General features: G+C 38.8%; 1 protein-coding gene across 11 annotated transcripts in view; it reads right to left on the bottom strand.

Annotated features, from left to right (window-relative positions):
• KIF1B (kinesin family member 1B) overlaps positions 1–19,380 on the bottom strand; it is a 155,200-nt gene that overhangs the window by 90,256 nt on the left and 45,564 nt on the right. For 4 of the 11 annotated variants that reach the window (XR_011247513.1, XM_069544757.1, XM_069544754.1 and 1 more), the window contains exons 8-14: positions 19,181–19,258; positions 18,402–18,467; positions 13,347–13,422; positions 9,221–9,299; positions 8,304–8,446; positions 7,229–7,270; positions 4,289–4,500 (exon numbers count right to left, since the gene is read on the bottom strand). Coding sequence is in view for 9 of the 11 variants with exons in the window: in XM_069544757.1 (XP_069400858.1) it covers positions 4,289–4,500; positions 7,229–7,270; positions 8,304–8,446; positions 9,221–9,299; positions 13,347–13,422; positions 18,402–18,467; positions 19,181–19,258 (696 nt within the window). In the remaining 2 variants the exon portion in view is untranslated. The remainder of the gene's footprint in view (positions 1–4,288; positions 4,501–7,228; positions 7,271–8,303; positions 8,447–9,220; positions 9,300–13,346; positions 13,423–18,401; positions 18,468–19,180; positions 19,259–19,380) is intronic. The other 7 variants (XR_011247515.1, XM_069544760.1, XM_069544756.1 and 4 more) reach the window with 2 other exon arrangements.

Genomic DNA, 19,380 nt, shown 5'->3' on the forward strand with positions numbered 1-19,380 from the left:
CCCTACAGTCCTCCAACAGGAATGAACAATCTGCAGTGCAAAGGCCACTCCACAGCCAAGTGAGGAACCACAAGCCACCAGAGAGGGGCAGCAGCCAAGAAAGGCACACAATTCAGAAAGAGGACGGGCAGGAAAGGAAGGGTACCGAGTACCAAGTGGTCAATGGCCTCTCTAACTCACCATCAAAGTTATTCAATAGCTCAAACAGGGTAGCATTAATGCTTCTGCAAATGACTGTCAAAGGGCAAGTACAATACAAGCAGGCCTCATAACCTGTAAGAGTCTCAGGCTTACTAAAGAGAGTTGGATAGAAACCTTCACGTTAAGTGGCAACTTCAAAAACAAAGGCACAGGATAACACAATGCCCAAACCACAGCACTTGCACTAGGGCTTATTTTATATACTGTGGTCCACAAGCCATACTGATGTCAGTTATAAAATACAAACTGATCCATGAGATGCTTGAAATACATATTTTTTCAATTGGTTATTTTTAGAGAAGGTGTATGTCAGAGCTGAGGTTTATCTGGCTCTGTCAAAGCTACTCTTCTGATATTTTGGGGCAACTGTAAACTAATCCCAAGGAAGCAATACTGTCTAGGAATCCTCTTACCATCTTGCTGCCAACTCTGGTGTGACCTCTCTAATTTTATTCACTACCTAGAGGGTAAGTCAGAATATGACCTCCTTGTAGAAAAGAGATTTAAGGAGTAAGCTGAGGAAGGTACTACCTTCATTCTTTCATTATAGCTTCAAGCTGCAACTTTTATGTTGTCTAGAAAGTTTTTTTTTTTTAACTCTGAGGAAACAATGTTGAGTGTCATTTAGCAAAACTTCAGCCCTGGAAAAAGTCACTTATTTCAGAGACATTCTAGAAACACAGAGAAACTAAGTGACTATCCTCAGGCCACATTTCTTACAGAGCCAGGTCTATGGCTGTGTTTCCTGTGTGTTCTTCTTCCAACTAAGGCAGAATCCACAGGCTTTAAATAGGATATTCTATGAGATAGCTCACCATAAATTAAGAAAGCATGAGAAATATTATTTCTTCAAGGCTAAATGTCAAACTTAGTATAAATGAAACAAAGATGCCAATAGGACAGTAGCTTTCAGTCTGAGTCACCAATTAACTCTGTGGGCAGGCATGGCACATGGGGGTCCAGCACTGCCTATAACTTATTCTATAAGTTGAATTTAAGATTAAACTGAATTGGAATTCATGCTTTAGAAATGAGGAGTTAAGGAGACACTCTTCAAAGGTCTTCTTTCCTACAGGTACTGTACATTAAAAAATCCTGGAAAAACAGAGTGACATCAGGATCATTTTTTAAGCTCGCAGGCATGCTGGGCTCAGGCATCTTTTACCTTTGATCTCACATCATGTCTGTCTGGCTACCTGTATAGCACTGGCTATTAAGTCAGTTCATAATGCTGAACACAAATAAATCATCATGATCAGTTAAGATGGCAGACAAGTCCACAGAACAAGTCAGAAACATTTCCCCAGAAAAAAAAAATTATAGTTTAGATTGAGATATTTAAATAGTTAAATGCTTACTACGCGGAACATTCCTTGAAGCCATCAGAGAAGTTTTACTGTACTGAATGCAGCCGGCTTCGTGAGTGAGCAGCTCCAAGTGTGGGGCCCTCGGGCTGCCAAGCACAGCATTTACCCTTGCGTGCTTCTGTAATGGATATCTGTGGATATTTATAGTCTAAAAGCCTGAGCAATGGCACTCAGAGTGCTGACACTGATGCCAGACTAATAAACACCAGAGGCACCACCTAGTAGCCATTGCTACATATTGAAAACCTTCTTAAGTCGGAATCCACATCAAGGATACAACATGTCGACTCACTTTGAGGTGCAACTAAAAACAGAAAGCAGTTACATGTTACTCTCTTTGCCAGAGATGTGCAGAGGGCCCAGGGTATTTATGATGGATAACCTGGGTCTCTTCCACATGGAAACAGAATATTCAATGAATGAAGCAATAGTAATGCCCTGTGTAAAAGTATTCTACCAACTGACGCTTTTTTTAAAAAGTCAAAAGTAAAGAGAAACAAAGGGACATAAAACGTTAGGAAAATGAATGACCCTCCTGCATTAATGTTTTCCATTACAGTATTTTTCTCCTACAGTGTCATGTCTTAGGAATGCCATTCCTTCACATTCAGAACAATGAAACAGTCTCCAAAATGAGAAATCTGCAAGCATTTCTATCGTACAACCACTGCCTTGCCCTGTGAACACAGGATGTCATCTGCCTGCAGCATTAAAATGCATGTCTGCTGACATGGATTTCTCACCATTCACAAACTAGGAGCAGAACTAAGGTGCTTACATTACTACCATGCTGCATTAAAAAACAAGACTGAATGCAAAATCATAAAGAAACTATTTTCTAAAGCTAGTGAAAAAAAGAAATGTCACTTAGATTGGCTTAAAGGAGAATTAAAACACAGAAACTTATTTCTGCTAAAAGCAATAAAACAGTTTTGTTTTGGGTGGGAAGTACGGAGGCTGGGGAGAGGGTTCCTTGAATAAAGGCAGTGTTATTCCCTGGAAACTATCTGGAAGATACTGGGCGATCTAACACTTAAAGCATCTGGTCCACATCTTGACTCCTAATATTCAACGTTATTTTCAGTTGGTTCCATTAAGCAGTTGGGAAGAAAATTTTTTATATATCAAGAAGTGTTTAAGGAAGTGTAATCTCGTTTGTACATTAAGGTAAGATTCAAATAGTAAGACTCCAAATTCCCAAAGAAAAATGACATTTTATAACAAATGACAGATTCAATGCTTCCTTCCACAGAATCCCTGCATGTTGCCACTGGCCTGAAGAGAACCCTACACAGCAACTTTGTCACTGATGCCCATCGTGATAAAATACAGAAACAAAAAACAATTCTTGCATAGGCCTTCACTAACATCTTCAGTAAAATTCCAAAGTCAATTTTACAGTAGCAGAAATTATCCTTTTCTTTACAAGATTTAATGAAAAGATTTCTCATTCCCTGTCCCTTTGTCAGGTGTTCCAGAATTCCCCCCCTTTCCACTAACAAATCCTGAAGGAAGCAGCAAGATCACTACTTTTGTTTCTGAAGCACCTTACGTTAGAAGTGACTGAAATGCCAAAGAAAAGGCAGGCTGATTTGAGAGGCAGAAGTCAATTCTTCAACATTTTTTGCAGCCTCATCTGCAAGCCAAAATGAAAGCATCAACAATTATCAAGCTAAACTCCCCTTTAGCAAAAAAGTTCAGCAAACTTTTTCTATTGTTAACCTGTCAAAGTGTGTCACTGTTCTCCACGGTCCTTGAATGAGCAGCCGTGGTGAAGAATGCTGAGTCCACGCGACGAGGACCGCTCGCTGGGTACAGGGCTGCAACCCCCCAGCTCCTTACAGTTTCTTTGCCCTCCTTGCTTTTCCCACCCTGGACTCTTGAATACCAAGGCCACAAGGGACAGATCAAACTCTCATCCTGGAAGTGACAAGCAGGGAAAGAAAAGGCATTTGTGTTGCTGTCATGATGAAGTGATGGATGGCACCACAGGTGACAACTGTCTGCTCTCTTTGTAGTCACAGAGGGGGAATAACATTCATATTCACGGAGAGAGACAAGAAAGTACCTCAAAGAGTCAGCCGCTGGGTGACATACCGGGTGACCTGCACACATGGGACTCCAGTACATGGCACCAGCACTAATATCCGTGACCTGTGTGCACCTGCACAGGAGGGGCAGCCCTTCCACTGCAGTGATCACAGGGCTTTCCATGAACTCCCAGAAAATATAATTTCATGTGTCTCTGAATAAAGCTGGTATAGCTACTCAAATGTGCAAACCTTCTTTTGATTACATATTTTACTAACAGAAGCAGATTCTGCGCTTTGTGGAATTTCATCTTCCAAAGAAACCAAATGTTTAATTAATTAGTTTCCAATGAAGTTTCTAACTAAACGATTTCACCATGACTTATAAACTATGGACATATCTACTTATGGACATGACAGATGGACACACCTACTTATCAATTACCTTGCCTGGCCAACCTCTGACCTGCCCATGCAACTCTCCCTCCCATCCCTGCCTAGCCATGTCAGACTCAAGCATTCTGGTGAAAAGAAATTAATCACCTTACAAAGCAGTAATTTCAGGACACTTCTGAGAGTCAGAAAGTTCTTTCATGTCCTGAACCAACATCTCAATGGTTTCTTATCCTTACTCTGTCTTGTAGAATGACACAGAATACCTTCCATTGAGTCTGAGTAGGTACTACCTACCTTCAGCCGTTCGATGGCTTCCTCTCCTCCAGGTGTAGACATGATTCTCTCCTGAATACTGGTCACAGATGTTAAGCCCACCTGACTATTGAGTGAGCAGGAAGATGGAGATGAAGTAAGGGACCCCATGGATGCTGTGGAAAAATTGCCAGGACGTTGATTCTCAGAGGCTAGCAAGTACCTATGCTTATTGTTCTGAAAATCTTTCAGATCTAGGAGATAGAAAGAAGGAAAGGCAGAAAAAGTAGAAAAGAGGAAAGGAGCAGCAGAAGGAAAAAGACAGGAAGGAACACCAGTGTAAGAAAGGAGAGCATTAAAGCGGTAAGACAAAGACAAGTTATGATACAAAGACAAGCTGTAATTGTTCTAGATGGCAGTTCTCAAACATAACTGTTTTGTTTTTAATACTGGCATTGGAGAGGTTAAGAACTACTCCTAAATTTAGAAACTAGAAAGTCCAGTGTGGGTTAACACTGCATCTGGTAGAGGGGCACAGAACCTCCAAGGACACGGCTGAAGCCCTGTCCCCACACAACCAGGCTACCTGCCTTCCATCCTGTCCACAGCTCCAAATCTGTAATGTCTTAGGTTAACACAACTGCCAGTAGTTCTAACAGCAAAGGAAAAAAAATTAACATTTATCTGTCAATATCAATACACATCAGCCTGGCCCAGTATATTAAGGGACTCAGGAAAAACTCCCAAGAAACTGTTACATTAAAACAAAACTCTGAGCACTTAGTAGTGTTCTTTGTATGCTAACAAGGGTTTTTTAAATATAGCTTTTAAAAAAAGAAGAGGTAAGTGCAGAAACTACAGGAGTCTTGTATAAGTCCTGGCTAAGAACTCAGAGCTAATTACCTCAACAGGGATGAACAATGAGTGAACAATGAGCCAATTATTAAATCCGGTGTAGCTCACGTTCATCTACTGGAGCAAGCAAAAATTAAAGCTGATTATCTACTAATTTAAGTAAGGCTCTCACTTTGCCTAACAGAATGACCATGAGCCACGGGGAAGCCGAGTTCCTAGTATGATATGCAAGTTTTAGGGAGATACTTTCATTTACTTAAGTCTTTAACAGAATTCTGAATTTTGCTTTTAAACTTAGTTTTGGTAAAAAGAGCCACAAACAACAAATTCATTAAATTGCCATTTGTACTTTTCTTCATCAGTCATCTTTCTCCAGTAGGCACCAGAGGAAATCCATAGGTACTGGTGTGTTCTTATTTTTAAATTAGCTCATGTTTATATGTAAGAAAATCTATACTACTCAAAATTCATATCAAAACTAAGTAAATTTTCCTTAAAGGATATGAGTCAATACAAAGAGTCAGAAAAAATATTATTAGTTTTCCCTGAGTCTATCCCATGTGAACTTAATCAAAGCCATTTCCTGAATCCCCTTAAAACCAGTGGTTGCTTCAAGACAGTTTGAGAACCACCATCTGCAAAAATAGAACATAGGAAAACAAGCAAATTTTAAAAGGGAGAAGGGGTAGGAAATGTTGCAAAAAATTAGCCACCAGGTGGTAGCAGCAAGGTAGGGAAGAACAGGTTGGCAGGTCCAGCTGACACATGCAAGCCCTATAAGGCATTAAGTGCAGCGATCGAAACGGAAACTCAGTTGTCAGGGCTGCTCTCCTGCATGGACACAGAATTAAAACTCAGTCATGCATAGCTTTTTGGGAGATGCCACAACTGCTCAGAAAAAGTGAGGCAACAAGCTGGCAGCAGCAGCACCAGCAACACAAAAGCAAGAACAAAGGGTGTCTTTCCCACACCAGAACCAGCTGGCTTCGGAAATCTCAGACAGAGCAGTTACAGTCCAAGAGTCGCTGTGGGTTAGGACATTACAGGGCCTTCGAGGCTGAAACTCAAGACAGCAGCCAGGGCTGCACTGGGCTTCTCCTGTGTTTGCCAAGCCCTATCACATGACCTACCACAGAAACAAACAAACCAACAAAAATCTAAAACTGAATCACCCCCAAATCAAGATTCTTCATTTATTTATTAGTTATTTATGAGTTGGATTAAAAGAGTGATAGATATGGAGAGAGTAATGAGGTCTGATCCCTTTATAAAAAGTCCTCATTTCAAGCACACATTTTTGACACCCAAGTTTTAAAAAATTTAATTTGTAATTCATGAATGAGTAAAAAAGTTTACCTAATCATTAAGTAAGCTGAGGTCCAAGATCTGGAGGAAATATGCTTGGCATAAGCACAGGTGAGTGCTAATCCAACATCACAGAGCTACTCCAGCCCAGAGATTTGGCCAACTAGAAGTGACTTCTTTCAATTATATATACACTAAGGCTCAGAGTTAGCTATTTTAAAAGGATTTTTCTAATAAGTAATCAGACCGCGAGGGATCAAGAGGCCAAAAAAGTGCCATAATGATTAAAAATGAGGGCTTTTAGTTACACTATCCAGTCTGACCACATAGAAACCACGGGATCTCATTTAGTGCAAACTAGCCATTTGAGGCAGCAGTGTCCTCGTTGGCAAAACAGGTGAAAAACGAACTTTGTGCAAGTCACTGACAGGTTTAAAAGAGATAATATATTCAGGATACCTGGAATAGGTCCTGGCACATTATAAACACTCAATACATGTGAGCTGCTGTCATCACTACCATCACCATCTATGAGTTTGGATTCAATTTAATCACACAAAACTAAAGTGGAAAAACTAAAGAGTAAAGCAACAAGAGGTTTTTAAGCCTCTTGACCTAATTCAAGCCACAGACTGAAATTCAGCAAAGTCTGCTCTGCTAATGGAAAAGTACAAAAATAGGAATAATTTCTGAATCTACTATGCTCTGTCTGGGATTTCCCTGTTAGGATCGCTGACATGCAAAGCTCATCTTAAGGCTGAGCCAGCAGAGGCAGAGTAGCAAGTCAGAGTACTGGAAACCACCAATACATGAGATACACACATTTGCCTCCACTTCCCGAGTAATCATCGATCAATGGATCAACTGAAGGTAAGCAAGAGGGAAAATACAAAAAGGGTCAAAGTTCAGGTTCAGTAGTGACATAGAAAGGGAACAGAGCAGTATTTGGTATTTGGGAAGCTGAAAATAATTAACACTTAGAATAACATACTACCATTTTACAAACAGTATGTATTCATTTAAATTCAGGTGTTAATCAGTAAGAAGAACTAAACTAGAAGAGGCCTTGAAAATCTTATTAAAATGCCAAATAATAATATTAATCTGAAACTCAAAAAATAAAAATATGCTTTATTAAGTAAACTCATATACCATTATACTGAATATTCTAGTTAACTCCCTCAGGAGAACTTCTGATTAGACATTTTGTAGGCAGATCACTGAGGTTAGAGAGTCATTTTAAGACAACATTGTAAGACTCTCTGGAAGTCTAGTTCTTGAACTTGACAGGATTTGGTTATTTGCCCCTTCGTAAGTTTATAAGGAGTGAGTTGGGGGGCATTTAACCACTCAAAGGTAAATCTTATCAGAAAGGAGACTGGAATGGTGGGTCTCTTACAAATATATTCAGTATTACTACTACATTAATCCAAAGAAACCCAAAACACAAAAAACAAAAAATTGAAGTAACAATTTTATGAAGTGATTAACTTCACAGTGAGAATAAACATTCCTAATAAACTTCACTGCTGATCTAAAATAGAAATCCAGTAACAAATATAAGTAATGATATATAACATTTTAAAAAGTAATTTCATGAGTTCAAAATCTGATACATGGGTACATAAAAGAAATTCTGAGATCATTTTCAATGAGCTTTTGGGGTGGGCGTGCTGTACAGCTTGTGGGATCTTGGTTCCCCTGACCAAGGATTGAACCTGGGCCATGGCAGTAAAAGCCAAAAATCCTAACCACTATGCCACCAGGGAACTACCCTCAATTGACTTCTTAAAAGGCTAAGAAAAACCCAAAAAACTATTTGTCACCAAGTTCCTTAACTCTAAGTTTAAGAGCCCTAGAAAGGAATAGATTTTGTGCTGGTCCTTAATTCACTTACTATCAATAATATCTCCCAGCCCCTGAGCACGAAGAAGGTCCTTCAGCCGTGTCACCTCCTCCTTTAATTCACGAACCAGTTTGGCATTGGGGTCCTCATTGATAACAGCATTACATTTAATTTGTTTTGCACGATCTGCATATCTAGATCCAAAAAGAAGACACATTTTTGCCATTCCTTAAATGCTCTACTTCTCATAAGTAACATACCATTATTTCTAAAAACAGCTTGAGTGTTTACACATTTTTATGAGCCTTAGTAAAAATACATATGTAGAAAGCATTATTTTTATACCTTATAAAGATGTGGGAAAAGGCTTCAATGAATCTAAGTGATTTCCTCAAGATCACAAAGGAAATAAATATCAGAGACTAATATCAAAATATATCTCAAAACTAACTTATTAGACTATATAGTATTTCTTCCATTATATCAAAAATGTTTTTGATGAGAGAAAAGTTGAAAATTCCAGATTAATGTAATTAAACCTAATCACATACAAAACTATCCTATTAGTGAACATTCTGTCAGTAATTTTTAAAATATTACATGTACTCATAACTTTATTATTTGTTATGATGTGAGTAAGCACTTCTATAATGACAAACATGAGAAGGGGACACTTCTTTCTATAGAAAATATTTTAAGAAGTTTTTACTATTATCTAAAAGTTACCCCCCAAAATCTCACTAGAGCAAATTTAATATCTTTCCTATGAAAAAGTTCCTGCTTTTCTCAATGAAACTGAAAAGTATAAATAGGCTTGTATGTGTGTATGTGTGTTCCCTGTTATAAAAGGGATGGGTCATTGTTTACTCAAGCAACTACCCACACAGCATAAGACAACCCATGGCCTAACAAGATGACTTATGGGAAACACTGTGTTTTCATTAACTATTGAGATCAAACGGGAGTACCTCAGAGTGCTCAAAGTTTCATCATAGTTGATATCAGCTGGGCTCAGAGCAGCAACCATTGCAGTCCGAGAATTGCCACCTAAAAAGATGAATCATGATTATCTCAAATCATACTTGTTTTATAAAAAAACTTCATTGAATGTGTCCAGTCAGACAGCAAAACCTCAGATTCTAAGATTTAATCAGTAAATTTTTAAAATGTCCCCAGGCCAGGCATCGTTACATGTAAATCTTGGTGTCTGGATGTACTGTGTCCAGTTTCCCTAGACACTCCACTAGAGCCACTCTTAATGATATGAAAGTCACTGGTGACATGAATAGCCATTCTCAGCCACTTCCTTCCATCAGCAACATGTAACACAGCTAATCACTCCCTCCTTATCAAGAAAGAGGGAAAGGGGCTAAAAGAACAGTGAACGACAGATAAAAGATCCAAAAACATCAGCAAAGAGGAGTTACATCTGATTACGTGCCTCTCTCTCAAAGGAGCATGGGGTTTTCAAAAAGGAACAACAGTTTGAAGCAGGTGTGTGGTCAGATAAACAACTACTACACAGTTCATGTCCTAAAGTAAACAAGACATGGGAGCAAACCCTGATTTAAAGGTGGGCAATAATATCACAGGAAAGATATTAAAAATGCTCACTAAAAGTAGCACTCTGGTTACTCTATTAGCTAAGATGGCAGAGCAGGAAGACCCTGAGCTCACCTCTTTCCACAGGCACACAAAATAACAACTATTTACAAAGCAACTATTGGTAAGAAAAATCAAACGACTAGCAGGAAAGTCCTAAAACTAAAGAAGGAATCACAAGGAGACAGGTAGGTGGGGTAGAGATATGGAACGGTCAAGACCCACAGCCCCACGTGGTTGAGCCACAAATGAGGATAATGACAACTGCAGAGGTTCTCTGCAAAGAGCAAGGGGTCCAAGCTCCGCATGAGCTCCTGCACCAAAAGATAAGCCCCCACAAAGTTTGATTTGAAGCCCAGCGGGGCTTACTTCTGGGAAAGCCAGAGGGCTGTGGGAAGAGAGACTCCACTCTTAAGGAGCACACACACAATCTCACGTGCCCCAGGACCCAGGGCAGAGGCAGTAACCTGAAAGGAGACTAGGTCAGACCCCTGGGCTGATCCTGGAGGACAAGAGGCAGGAGTGCTCCCTGGTGGCAGCCAATTTGGGGAGCTCGTTCTACCACAAGGACACTGGCACAGAAAGTTCCACTTTGGAATTCTCCCTCTAGCTGATAAGTGCTGGGACTTGCCTTACCCACCAACAGGTCTGCTGTCTTAAGACCCCAGAACCCACAGCCACCCAGTCCTGTCTACCTGAGTGCCCAGGACCTGCGCCCTACCCCACACCAGCACACTGGCACTAGCCCCAGCCCCAAGGACCCCTAGGGCCCTACAGTCAGAGACCTGGGCTCCAGCTCTGCCCACCAACAGGCTGGCACTAGCCCCAGGATGTCCTGGGCTCCAGTCCCAACTGCCAGCAGGCCAATACCAGCTCCAAGACACCCTGGACCCTGCAGCTACTCTAGGACCTAGCCCTACTCACCGGCATGCCAACATGAGCTTTGGAACACCAGATTCTGCAAGCATCCTGTCAGGAACTGGCCCTGCCTGCCAGCAGACTGACCACACTGCCAGCAGGGCCCCAGCCTTGGAACCACCCACTCCAGAACTCAGCCCCACCCAACAATGGATGGCAGCCTCCACACAACACAGGGCCCAGAAACCAACCAGAACAGGGGTCAGCCACACCTCCCAGACTTCCCACAGCAGCCAGCCTGCCACAACAGAAGGACACATGCTGCCCAAACATGGGACACCCCTAGAGCATACAGCTCTGGTGACCAGAGCGAAGTGCACCACTGGGATACACAGGACATGTCCTAAAAAAGGCCACTTCTCCAAGGTCAGGACACCTAACCAACCTACCTGATACACACAAATAAAAACAATAAATTAGGCAAAATGAGGCAACAGAGAAATATGTTCAAAACGAAGGAACAAGATAAAACCCTAGAAGAACTAAGTGGAAAAGGCAATCTACCAAATAGAGAGTTCATGGTAATGATTGTAAAGATGTTCAAAGAACTCGGGAGAAGACTAAATGAACAGAATAACAAGTTAGAAGTTTTTAACGACAGTTAGAAAATATAAAGAAGAACAAAAAAAAAACAATGAAGAATAACTGAAATGAATAATACACTAGAAGGAATCAACAGTAGATTAGATGATACAGAGGAATGGATCAGGGAGTTGGAAGATGGAATCGTGGAAATAACTAAGGCTGAACAGAAAAAAGAATAAAAAGAAATGAGGATGGTTTAAGAGACCCCTGGTACAACAACAAGTGTACAAACACAAGGCTGCCCAAGGAGAAGAGGGAGAGAACACATTTGAAGATATAATAGATGAAAACTTCCCTAACCTGGGGAAGAAAAAGACATCCAGGAAGCACAGAGAGTCCCAAACAGGATCAACCCAAAGAGCATCACTCTAGACACATTGTAATTAAAATGGCAAAAATTAAAGATAAGGAGAGAATATTAAAAGCAGCAAGGGAAAAGAAACAAGTTACTGTAAGGCTATCAGTTGACTTTCCAGAAGAAACTCTCTAGAAGGGAGTGGCCCAACATATTTAAAATGATGAAAGGGAAAAACCTACAACTAATCATCTCTAGCTGGAAAGGCTTTCATTCAGATTTGATGGAGATATCAAAATTTTTACATTTAAGCAAGAGCTAAAAGAGTTCAGCACCACCAAACCAGTTTTATAAGAAATGTTAAAGGGACTTCTCTAAGTAAAAAAGAAAAGGCCACAAAAAAACATGAAAACTACAAAAGGAAAAATCTCATTGGTAAAGGCAAATATACAGTAAAGGTAGTAAATCAGTCATGTATAAAACAAGTAGGAAGGTTAACAGACGAAAGTGGCAAAATCATCTCTACCCTCAATAAAGAGTTAAGGGATACACAAAACAAAAGATATAAAATATGGTGTTAAAACATTAAACATGAGTCGGAGGAGCAGTAAAAAGGCTGGGTTGTTAAAATGCATGAACTTAGATCAATAATTCAACATAATCCACATATAAAGACAGCTATGTACAGCTGGGACATACAGTGAATAACTACATAACATCTTTGTATGGTAACATACCGTTAAGTAGACTTATTGGTGATTTGTTTGAAATGCATAGAAATACCAAATTGTTTTTTGTGTAGCAGGAACTAACAGAGTGCTGTAGCTCAACTATACTTCAAAAACAAACAAACAAACATGGAAATAGAGAATAGACTCGTTACAGCGGCAGTGGTTAGGGCAGAGGGGAAATTAGATGAATGTAGTCCAAAGGTACAAACTTCCAGTTATAAGATAAATAAATACTAGGAATATAATCTACAACACGATAAATATAATTAACACTGCAGTACGTTATATATGAAGCTGAAGCTCCAACACTTTGGCCACCTGATGCACAGAGCCAACACATTAAAAAAGACCCCAGTGCTGGGAAAGATTGAAGGCAGGAGAAGAAGGGGATGACAGAGAATGAGATGTTTGGATGGCATCACCAAATCAATGGATATGAGTTTGAGCAAGCTCCAGGAGATAATGAAGGACAGGGAAGCCTGGTGTGCTGCAGTTCACGGAGTTGCAAAGAGTCAGACATGCTAAGCGACTGAACGACAACCATGTTATATATGAAAGTTGTTGACAGAGTAAATCTTGAGTTCTCATCACAAGAAAAATTATTTTCCTATTTCTTTAATTTGTTTAATCTATACAAGATAATGGATGTTCACTAAACTTATTGTGATAATCATTTCACAATGTATGTAAGCCAAATCATTATGCTGCATACCTTCAATTTATGCAGTTCTGTATGGTCAATTATATCTCAAAAAAAACTGGTATAAATAAATAAATACAATTAAGGTAAGCAAATTCAACCAACTTAAATCAAGAGTAAAAATGAAAAAAGAGAAAGATCACTCAAGTTAGTAACAGATTATTCTTCTCAAAAAGCAGACACACAGCAAAACGAACCACAAAGATAATTGGTAAACAGCTTCAAAAGGATGATTTCACACCTTTAAAAAGATGATTACATACCTAGATTTTCTCGAAGCAGCCAAGTAAGTACAGAATCTCTGTAGGGAATAAAATCAGTTTTCTTCTTCTTCTTACTCTGTTAAACAGAAAGAAATGGCCTTAGCCTTTCTTAGCATTGTTAGATAGGAATAATTCAGATGGAAGGCAAACCAGACTAAAATTTCCATCACCGTTGAAATTTAACACTCACAGCTTCAGTTCTTCACAAAACCCAAAGCTCATTCAATAAATAATTATTTATTATATTTTATTCTGAAAAATTTACAGTATTCACAGCAGTTTGGAGACTACCCTAATGAACTACCATATATCCATCACGCAGCTCTGACCATTATCAATATTTCACCAATCACATTTCAATTTCACTGAAAGTCTTTCCTACATTTTTTTCTTTCTGAACCATTCTGGAGGAAACTACAGACCCTATGCCCTTTTATCCCTAAACACTTCAGCAGACAAGGACATTCTCTTACACAGCCACAGTTCAATAACCAAAGTTAGGAAATTTAACACCAATATAACACTATTATCTAATATCCTGTCATTTATAGCTTGTGTAGGGCTCTAAAGCAAATCCACATTTCACCTAAAAATACTTCAGGTACATATCTCTAACAGAGAAAGACTTAACAAAAAAGAAAAAAGTAACTATAAGACCACTCTCACACTTAACAAAATTAACAATGATTTTTTTTAATATCATCTAATAGCAAACCTCAAATAATAATTTTTACTTTTACAGAGGGGCAAATATGAATCTTGTGCATTCCAGGTTGGATGTGTAGCAGCAACTCATTTAATAAATTTATCTGGTCAACCACCAAATCATCAAGGTGGTTATTGCATATCTCATAACTCTTATTACATTGTAAAACATACTAGGTTTCTTTAAAAGGAAATTATGTCAAAAATAAATCTGACCATTAGAATTAGGAGTCAAAGTGAAACGGTCTAAGAAAGCGATGCAATTTGCAGATCACGAGATTTAGAGAGACTGCAAGATAAAGTTTCTACATTTATAAAAAGTTTCCTTGTACTGCTCTCTCCATGGCCCATCTCATTATCACAGGATATAGCAAAAGACACCAATGCAAAACCAGTGCTGAGATGAAGGAAATTATACCCTCTGAAAGTAAAACACAATGCAAATGCTTTGGCTACTCCAACATCTGCTGGCTGACTACTGTGTGGTGATAATTAAAGACGTTACTAAGGGGAAAGCCAGGTTTCACTGATAGGCATCTTCCAGGTAACAGCAGTTTAATAATCTATTCCTAGCATAATCTGAGGTCATATTAAACTAAGGATGACCTCAGTTCAGTTCAGTCACTAAGTCGTGTCTGACTGTTTGTGACCCCATGGACTGAAGCACACCAGGCTTCCCCGTCCATCACCAACTCCTGGAGCTTGCTCAAACTCGTGTCCACTGAGTCAGTGATGCCATCCAACCATCTCATTCTCTGTCATTCCCTTCTCCTCCTGCCTTCAATCTTTCCCAGCATCAGGGTCTTTTCCAATGAGTCCATTCTTCACATCAGGTGCCCAAAGTACTAGAGCTTCAGCATCAGTCCCTCCAATGAATATTCAGGACTGATTTCCTTTAGGATTGACTACTTTGATATCCTTGCAGTCCAAGGGACTCGCAAGAGTCTTCTCCAACACCACAGTTCAAAAGCATCAATTCTTTGGCACTCAGCTTTCTTTTTAGTCCAACTCTCACATTCATAAATGACTAGTGGGAAAACCATAGCTTTGACTAGATGGACCTTTGTCAGCAAAGCAACGTCTCTGCTTTTTAATATGCTTTCTAGGTTTGTCATAGCTTTTCTTCCAAGGAGCAAACGTCTTTTAATTTCATGGCTGCAGTCACCATCTGCAGTGATATTCGAGCCCAAGAAAATAAAGTCTGTCACTGTTTCCATTGTTTCCCCATTTATTTGCCATGAGGTGATGGGACCAGATGCCATGATCTTCATTTTTTGAATGTTTAGTTTTAAGCCAGCTTTTTCACTCTCCTCTTTCACTTTCATCAAGAGGCTCCTTCAGTTCCTCTTCACTTTCTGCCATAAGGGTGGTGCATCTGCATATCTGAGGTTATTGAGCATGATCTAATTCTTGCTAAATCCTGGGTATTCAGAAAAACAGTACTAAGTAGCTGACTTCTGATTTGTTGGAAGGAAAAGAAGTAGGCAAGTTGGTACTTGAATTCCATCTCATCAAACATGTCCCCTACATCTTGAGATGGCTGAACAGCATCACCAACTCAATGGATATGAACCTGAGCAAACTCCCAGAGATAGAGGACAGGTGGAAGCCTGGCATGCTGCAGTCAATGGGGTCGCAAAGAGTCAGGCTAAGTCATCTTAGTGACTGAACATCCCATCCAGCTCCACCCACAAACACATTCACCTGTGAGGATATCATTTCCCACAGCAGGTTATATTTCTAAGTTACACAGACCTTTAGGGAGAATTAATCCTCTCGGTCATTCATAGCTGAGTGGGACTTTCATTCCACATGAAATTCTTGGGGCCTGAAACCTCAGTTTATCCTCTCCGTTCCCCACTGCATCTAAACACTTCACTTTGCCTATCCTTAGTACTGAAAATGCTGCAAGATTTAAAGTATTCCAATTACAATGACTGCCAACAGAACTGTAAAAATAAGTAAGCAGTGTCAGATTCTAAAATGTTCCATATTCATTTCTGTCAATTAGGCTAAACTAAGAAGGAGTAGCTAAATGAAGAAGTAAAAATAGCACTTCAATCTTTTCCATTTAAAAATATCCCAGAACTTTAGCCATTTCTTCTCTGCTCACTCTCATACAAATTAATCTCCTGTTCTCACATCCACAATTTTTTAAAAAAATAAGTGTTTCAGCCACTACATAACAAGCTTTACTTAGATCACTAACCTCACTAAAAAATACTATTTAAGTATGGATGGAAATAATCCTGTTTCTCTTCCCATTGAAAATAACGATATATCTTAATTCACCAAAAATCATGCTTGTTATATAAAAATTAACATTTATTTCTGACCTGTTACAGTTTACGACACAGACACAGAGTACTAAACTGGGTTTTATAAAACAGATTATAAAAGATCATTTGCAAAATTTTGTGACATAGATCAGTGAGGGAAATCATGGAAAAAATACTTTGTAAACTTTTCCTCTGGTTGATACAGATGTAAACAGATGATCAAATGGACAGGACAAGTTAGAATAATCACTAAATTTTAAGTTTTCATTGTTCCAGGACCTAGATCAGACATTGGAAGAATATCCACACATGCATTATATCAAATAGCAGAGAGATGTTTTAGTCTCAGGCAGCTCTGTCCAATGAACAGAACAAAACAAAAAGCAAAAACCGAGAAAACCAGCACTTTTAAAATTATTTTTATAGAACTAGAGAATATGCAAATCTATATATTTAAAAATATTTCAAAGCAGACACTGCCCCTCTCCCCCATGATACTCGTGATTCAGATCAAACTGTTAAGTGCCCTATTATTTATGCAAAAGAGTATTAATAAATTTTAGAATATCTCTATAGAAATATGAAGAAAAGAAAAATCTATTGTATCTGGATTAATAAGAATGCAAACAATGTTTTCTGGAAACATTTAACAGTTAAAAACAGTTAGAAATTTAATTTGATCTTAGAGCCTTCAATTTATGTATAACCAAAGAATAAGAAAAAAATTTAATAATGTAAATAATCCATGACTCTTCATGGTATAAAACCTATATGGCAGTCACCTATATGCCTCCTACTGCTAAGCCACTTTAGTCGTGTCCAACTCTGTGCAACCCCATAGATGGCAGCCCACCAGGCTCCCCAGTCCCTGGGATTCTCCAGGCAAGAACACTGGAGTGGGTTGCCATTTCCTTCTCCAATGCATGAAAGTGAAGTCACTCAGTCGTGTCCGACTCTTAGCGACCCCATGGACTGCAGCCTATCAGGCTCCTCCATCCAAGGGATTTTCCAGGCAAGAGTACTGGAGTGGGGTGCCACTGCCTTCTCCGATATGCCTCCTAAGAGTAATAAAATAAAATTTTTATGGGCACCATTCTAAAACATAGCTGGCTTCTTGAAATGATAGCTACATTTTTCTTAAACCTCTCTGTATTGGTGTGCTGTCTCATGATTCACAGTCACCCTAAATAGCAATTCTAAATTCCAGAGCTAGAAAACAAATATAATGCTTCTTGAAGTTTCCATTCCTACTTGTGCCTGCAAGCATCCTGCTGAGGATTTAAAATCAGCAACTGATTATACAGCTAGATCATTTCTACCAAGCCCCACCATACCTTGCTGGTGCAATTATCCTACAGGGAAAAGCATTTAAAAGAGAATGAGAACACAGGATAAGCCTCCAAACAGAAAATATTTTAAGTCATTAAAAAAAATTTTTTAAGTTGTAAATTGAATATCACTTCTCAGAGACAAGCAAGAAAACATTTAATCCTTTTTAGAGATTCAAATGAGGTACTAGAGCATAAAGTAACCAGCACTTCTTTAGCTTCTAACCTAAATAACGAAGCCCCTTATACAAAAATTGTTTTAACTATTTTTGTATATGGGGCTTCGTTTTAATTCTAAGAAATAAAAAATAAAACTATTTTAAAAATAGTTTATAGGGCCACAAATCAACAGCGTTTGCAAGGAAAATTGTTCAAAATACTCCAAAATGTACAGTGTCCTATTTAGAAAAGATCACATAGAAAATAATATGCAATAAATATACTTGCTCTTACAGGAGCTACAAAATAAGGCTCAAGCAGTCAAACTTTAGATCTTTGCAAAGACCTAGTTTAATTCTAGCCTTTACAGATCTACATTTACTTTGATTCGCCTTAATCGCTTTTATTTTTAGTACAAAGTCAAAGTGTGCCATACCTACTATCTTATCTGAAAAGCTCTAAAAAGAGAAAGACATTACATAAAAGGAAAAAAGGTAATACCCTTTATGAGCAATCATAAAATATTAGTCAAGAACATTTGCTGAGTAGACCAACTTTCCCTTACAATGAAGTGTAACACTTACCACCTCTGCCAAGGCTGAAATGACTTTACCCAGAGTTGTAAGAGACTTATTAATATTTGCTCCTTCCTGAAATCAATATCAAATATAAAAGAATTATGATAAAGAACTATTGCCACATCATACATGATAACATAAAATACAGCTAGCCATATGCTAGCATTGTTTTCTATTTATGACCACAAGTTCTAAAAACCTTCTTTAACCCTCAATATTTTCTCCTCTCCACTTGTTGACAGGCCAAGACCACATGCCTAACTCACAGTCCTCAATTATCATTATGATGTCTGTGCTTGAAAAACAGATGCACCTTCTTCCCACAACTCACTGATGTGCAATTTCTCCTCTTGTTAAGCAAATCTCTAGAAAAGACCATGCTTGTTCTCACCTCTGGATTTGTGTATCGTTTTCTAATTATTGTCCCTTACTTCTATCTAACCAAATTCTAACCATTCCTCAAAATACAATTCAATTTTCACCTTGACTACGAAGTCCTCCTTAACTATTATCATGTAACATATCTTGCACTGAAGTTACAAGTCAGAAGTCAGAAAATTTCTTGAGTCAATGGTTTTGTGGGCCGCTCAGCCTCTGCTGCAACTTCTCAACCCTATCATTATAGCACGAAAGCAGCCACAGACATGAATAGATGCAGCTGTGTCCCAAGGAAATTTTATCTATGAAAACAGACAGTGGGCTAGATTTGTCCTACTGGCCATAGCTTGCTAACCTGTGTCATAGAGCATTTATTGACTAGGCTATTTACTTGATAAAATAAATACCTTTAATCGAGTCCCTTTGGCACCAGTTGAATCAGCTCGTTCACTTCCTGCTAGATCCACCAAGCTGATTTTACTGACCTGGTAAAGAACATTGAGGCAATTAAAAAATAAGCAAGGGAGAAGCAGAAAACATTTAGAGGTAAGAAATTAAAAGATTAAGGCATAGAGAACACTAAAAAGATTAATTAGGCCTCATATGT

Source organism: Ovis canadensis, chromosome 12, assembly GCF_042477335.2.
Source record: "Ovis canadensis isolate MfBH-ARS-UI-01 breed Bighorn chromosome 12, ARS-UI_OviCan_v2, whole genome shotgun sequence".
NCBI classification, from domain to species: Eukaryota; Metazoa; Chordata; class Mammalia; order Artiodactyla; family Bovidae; genus Ovis; species Ovis canadensis.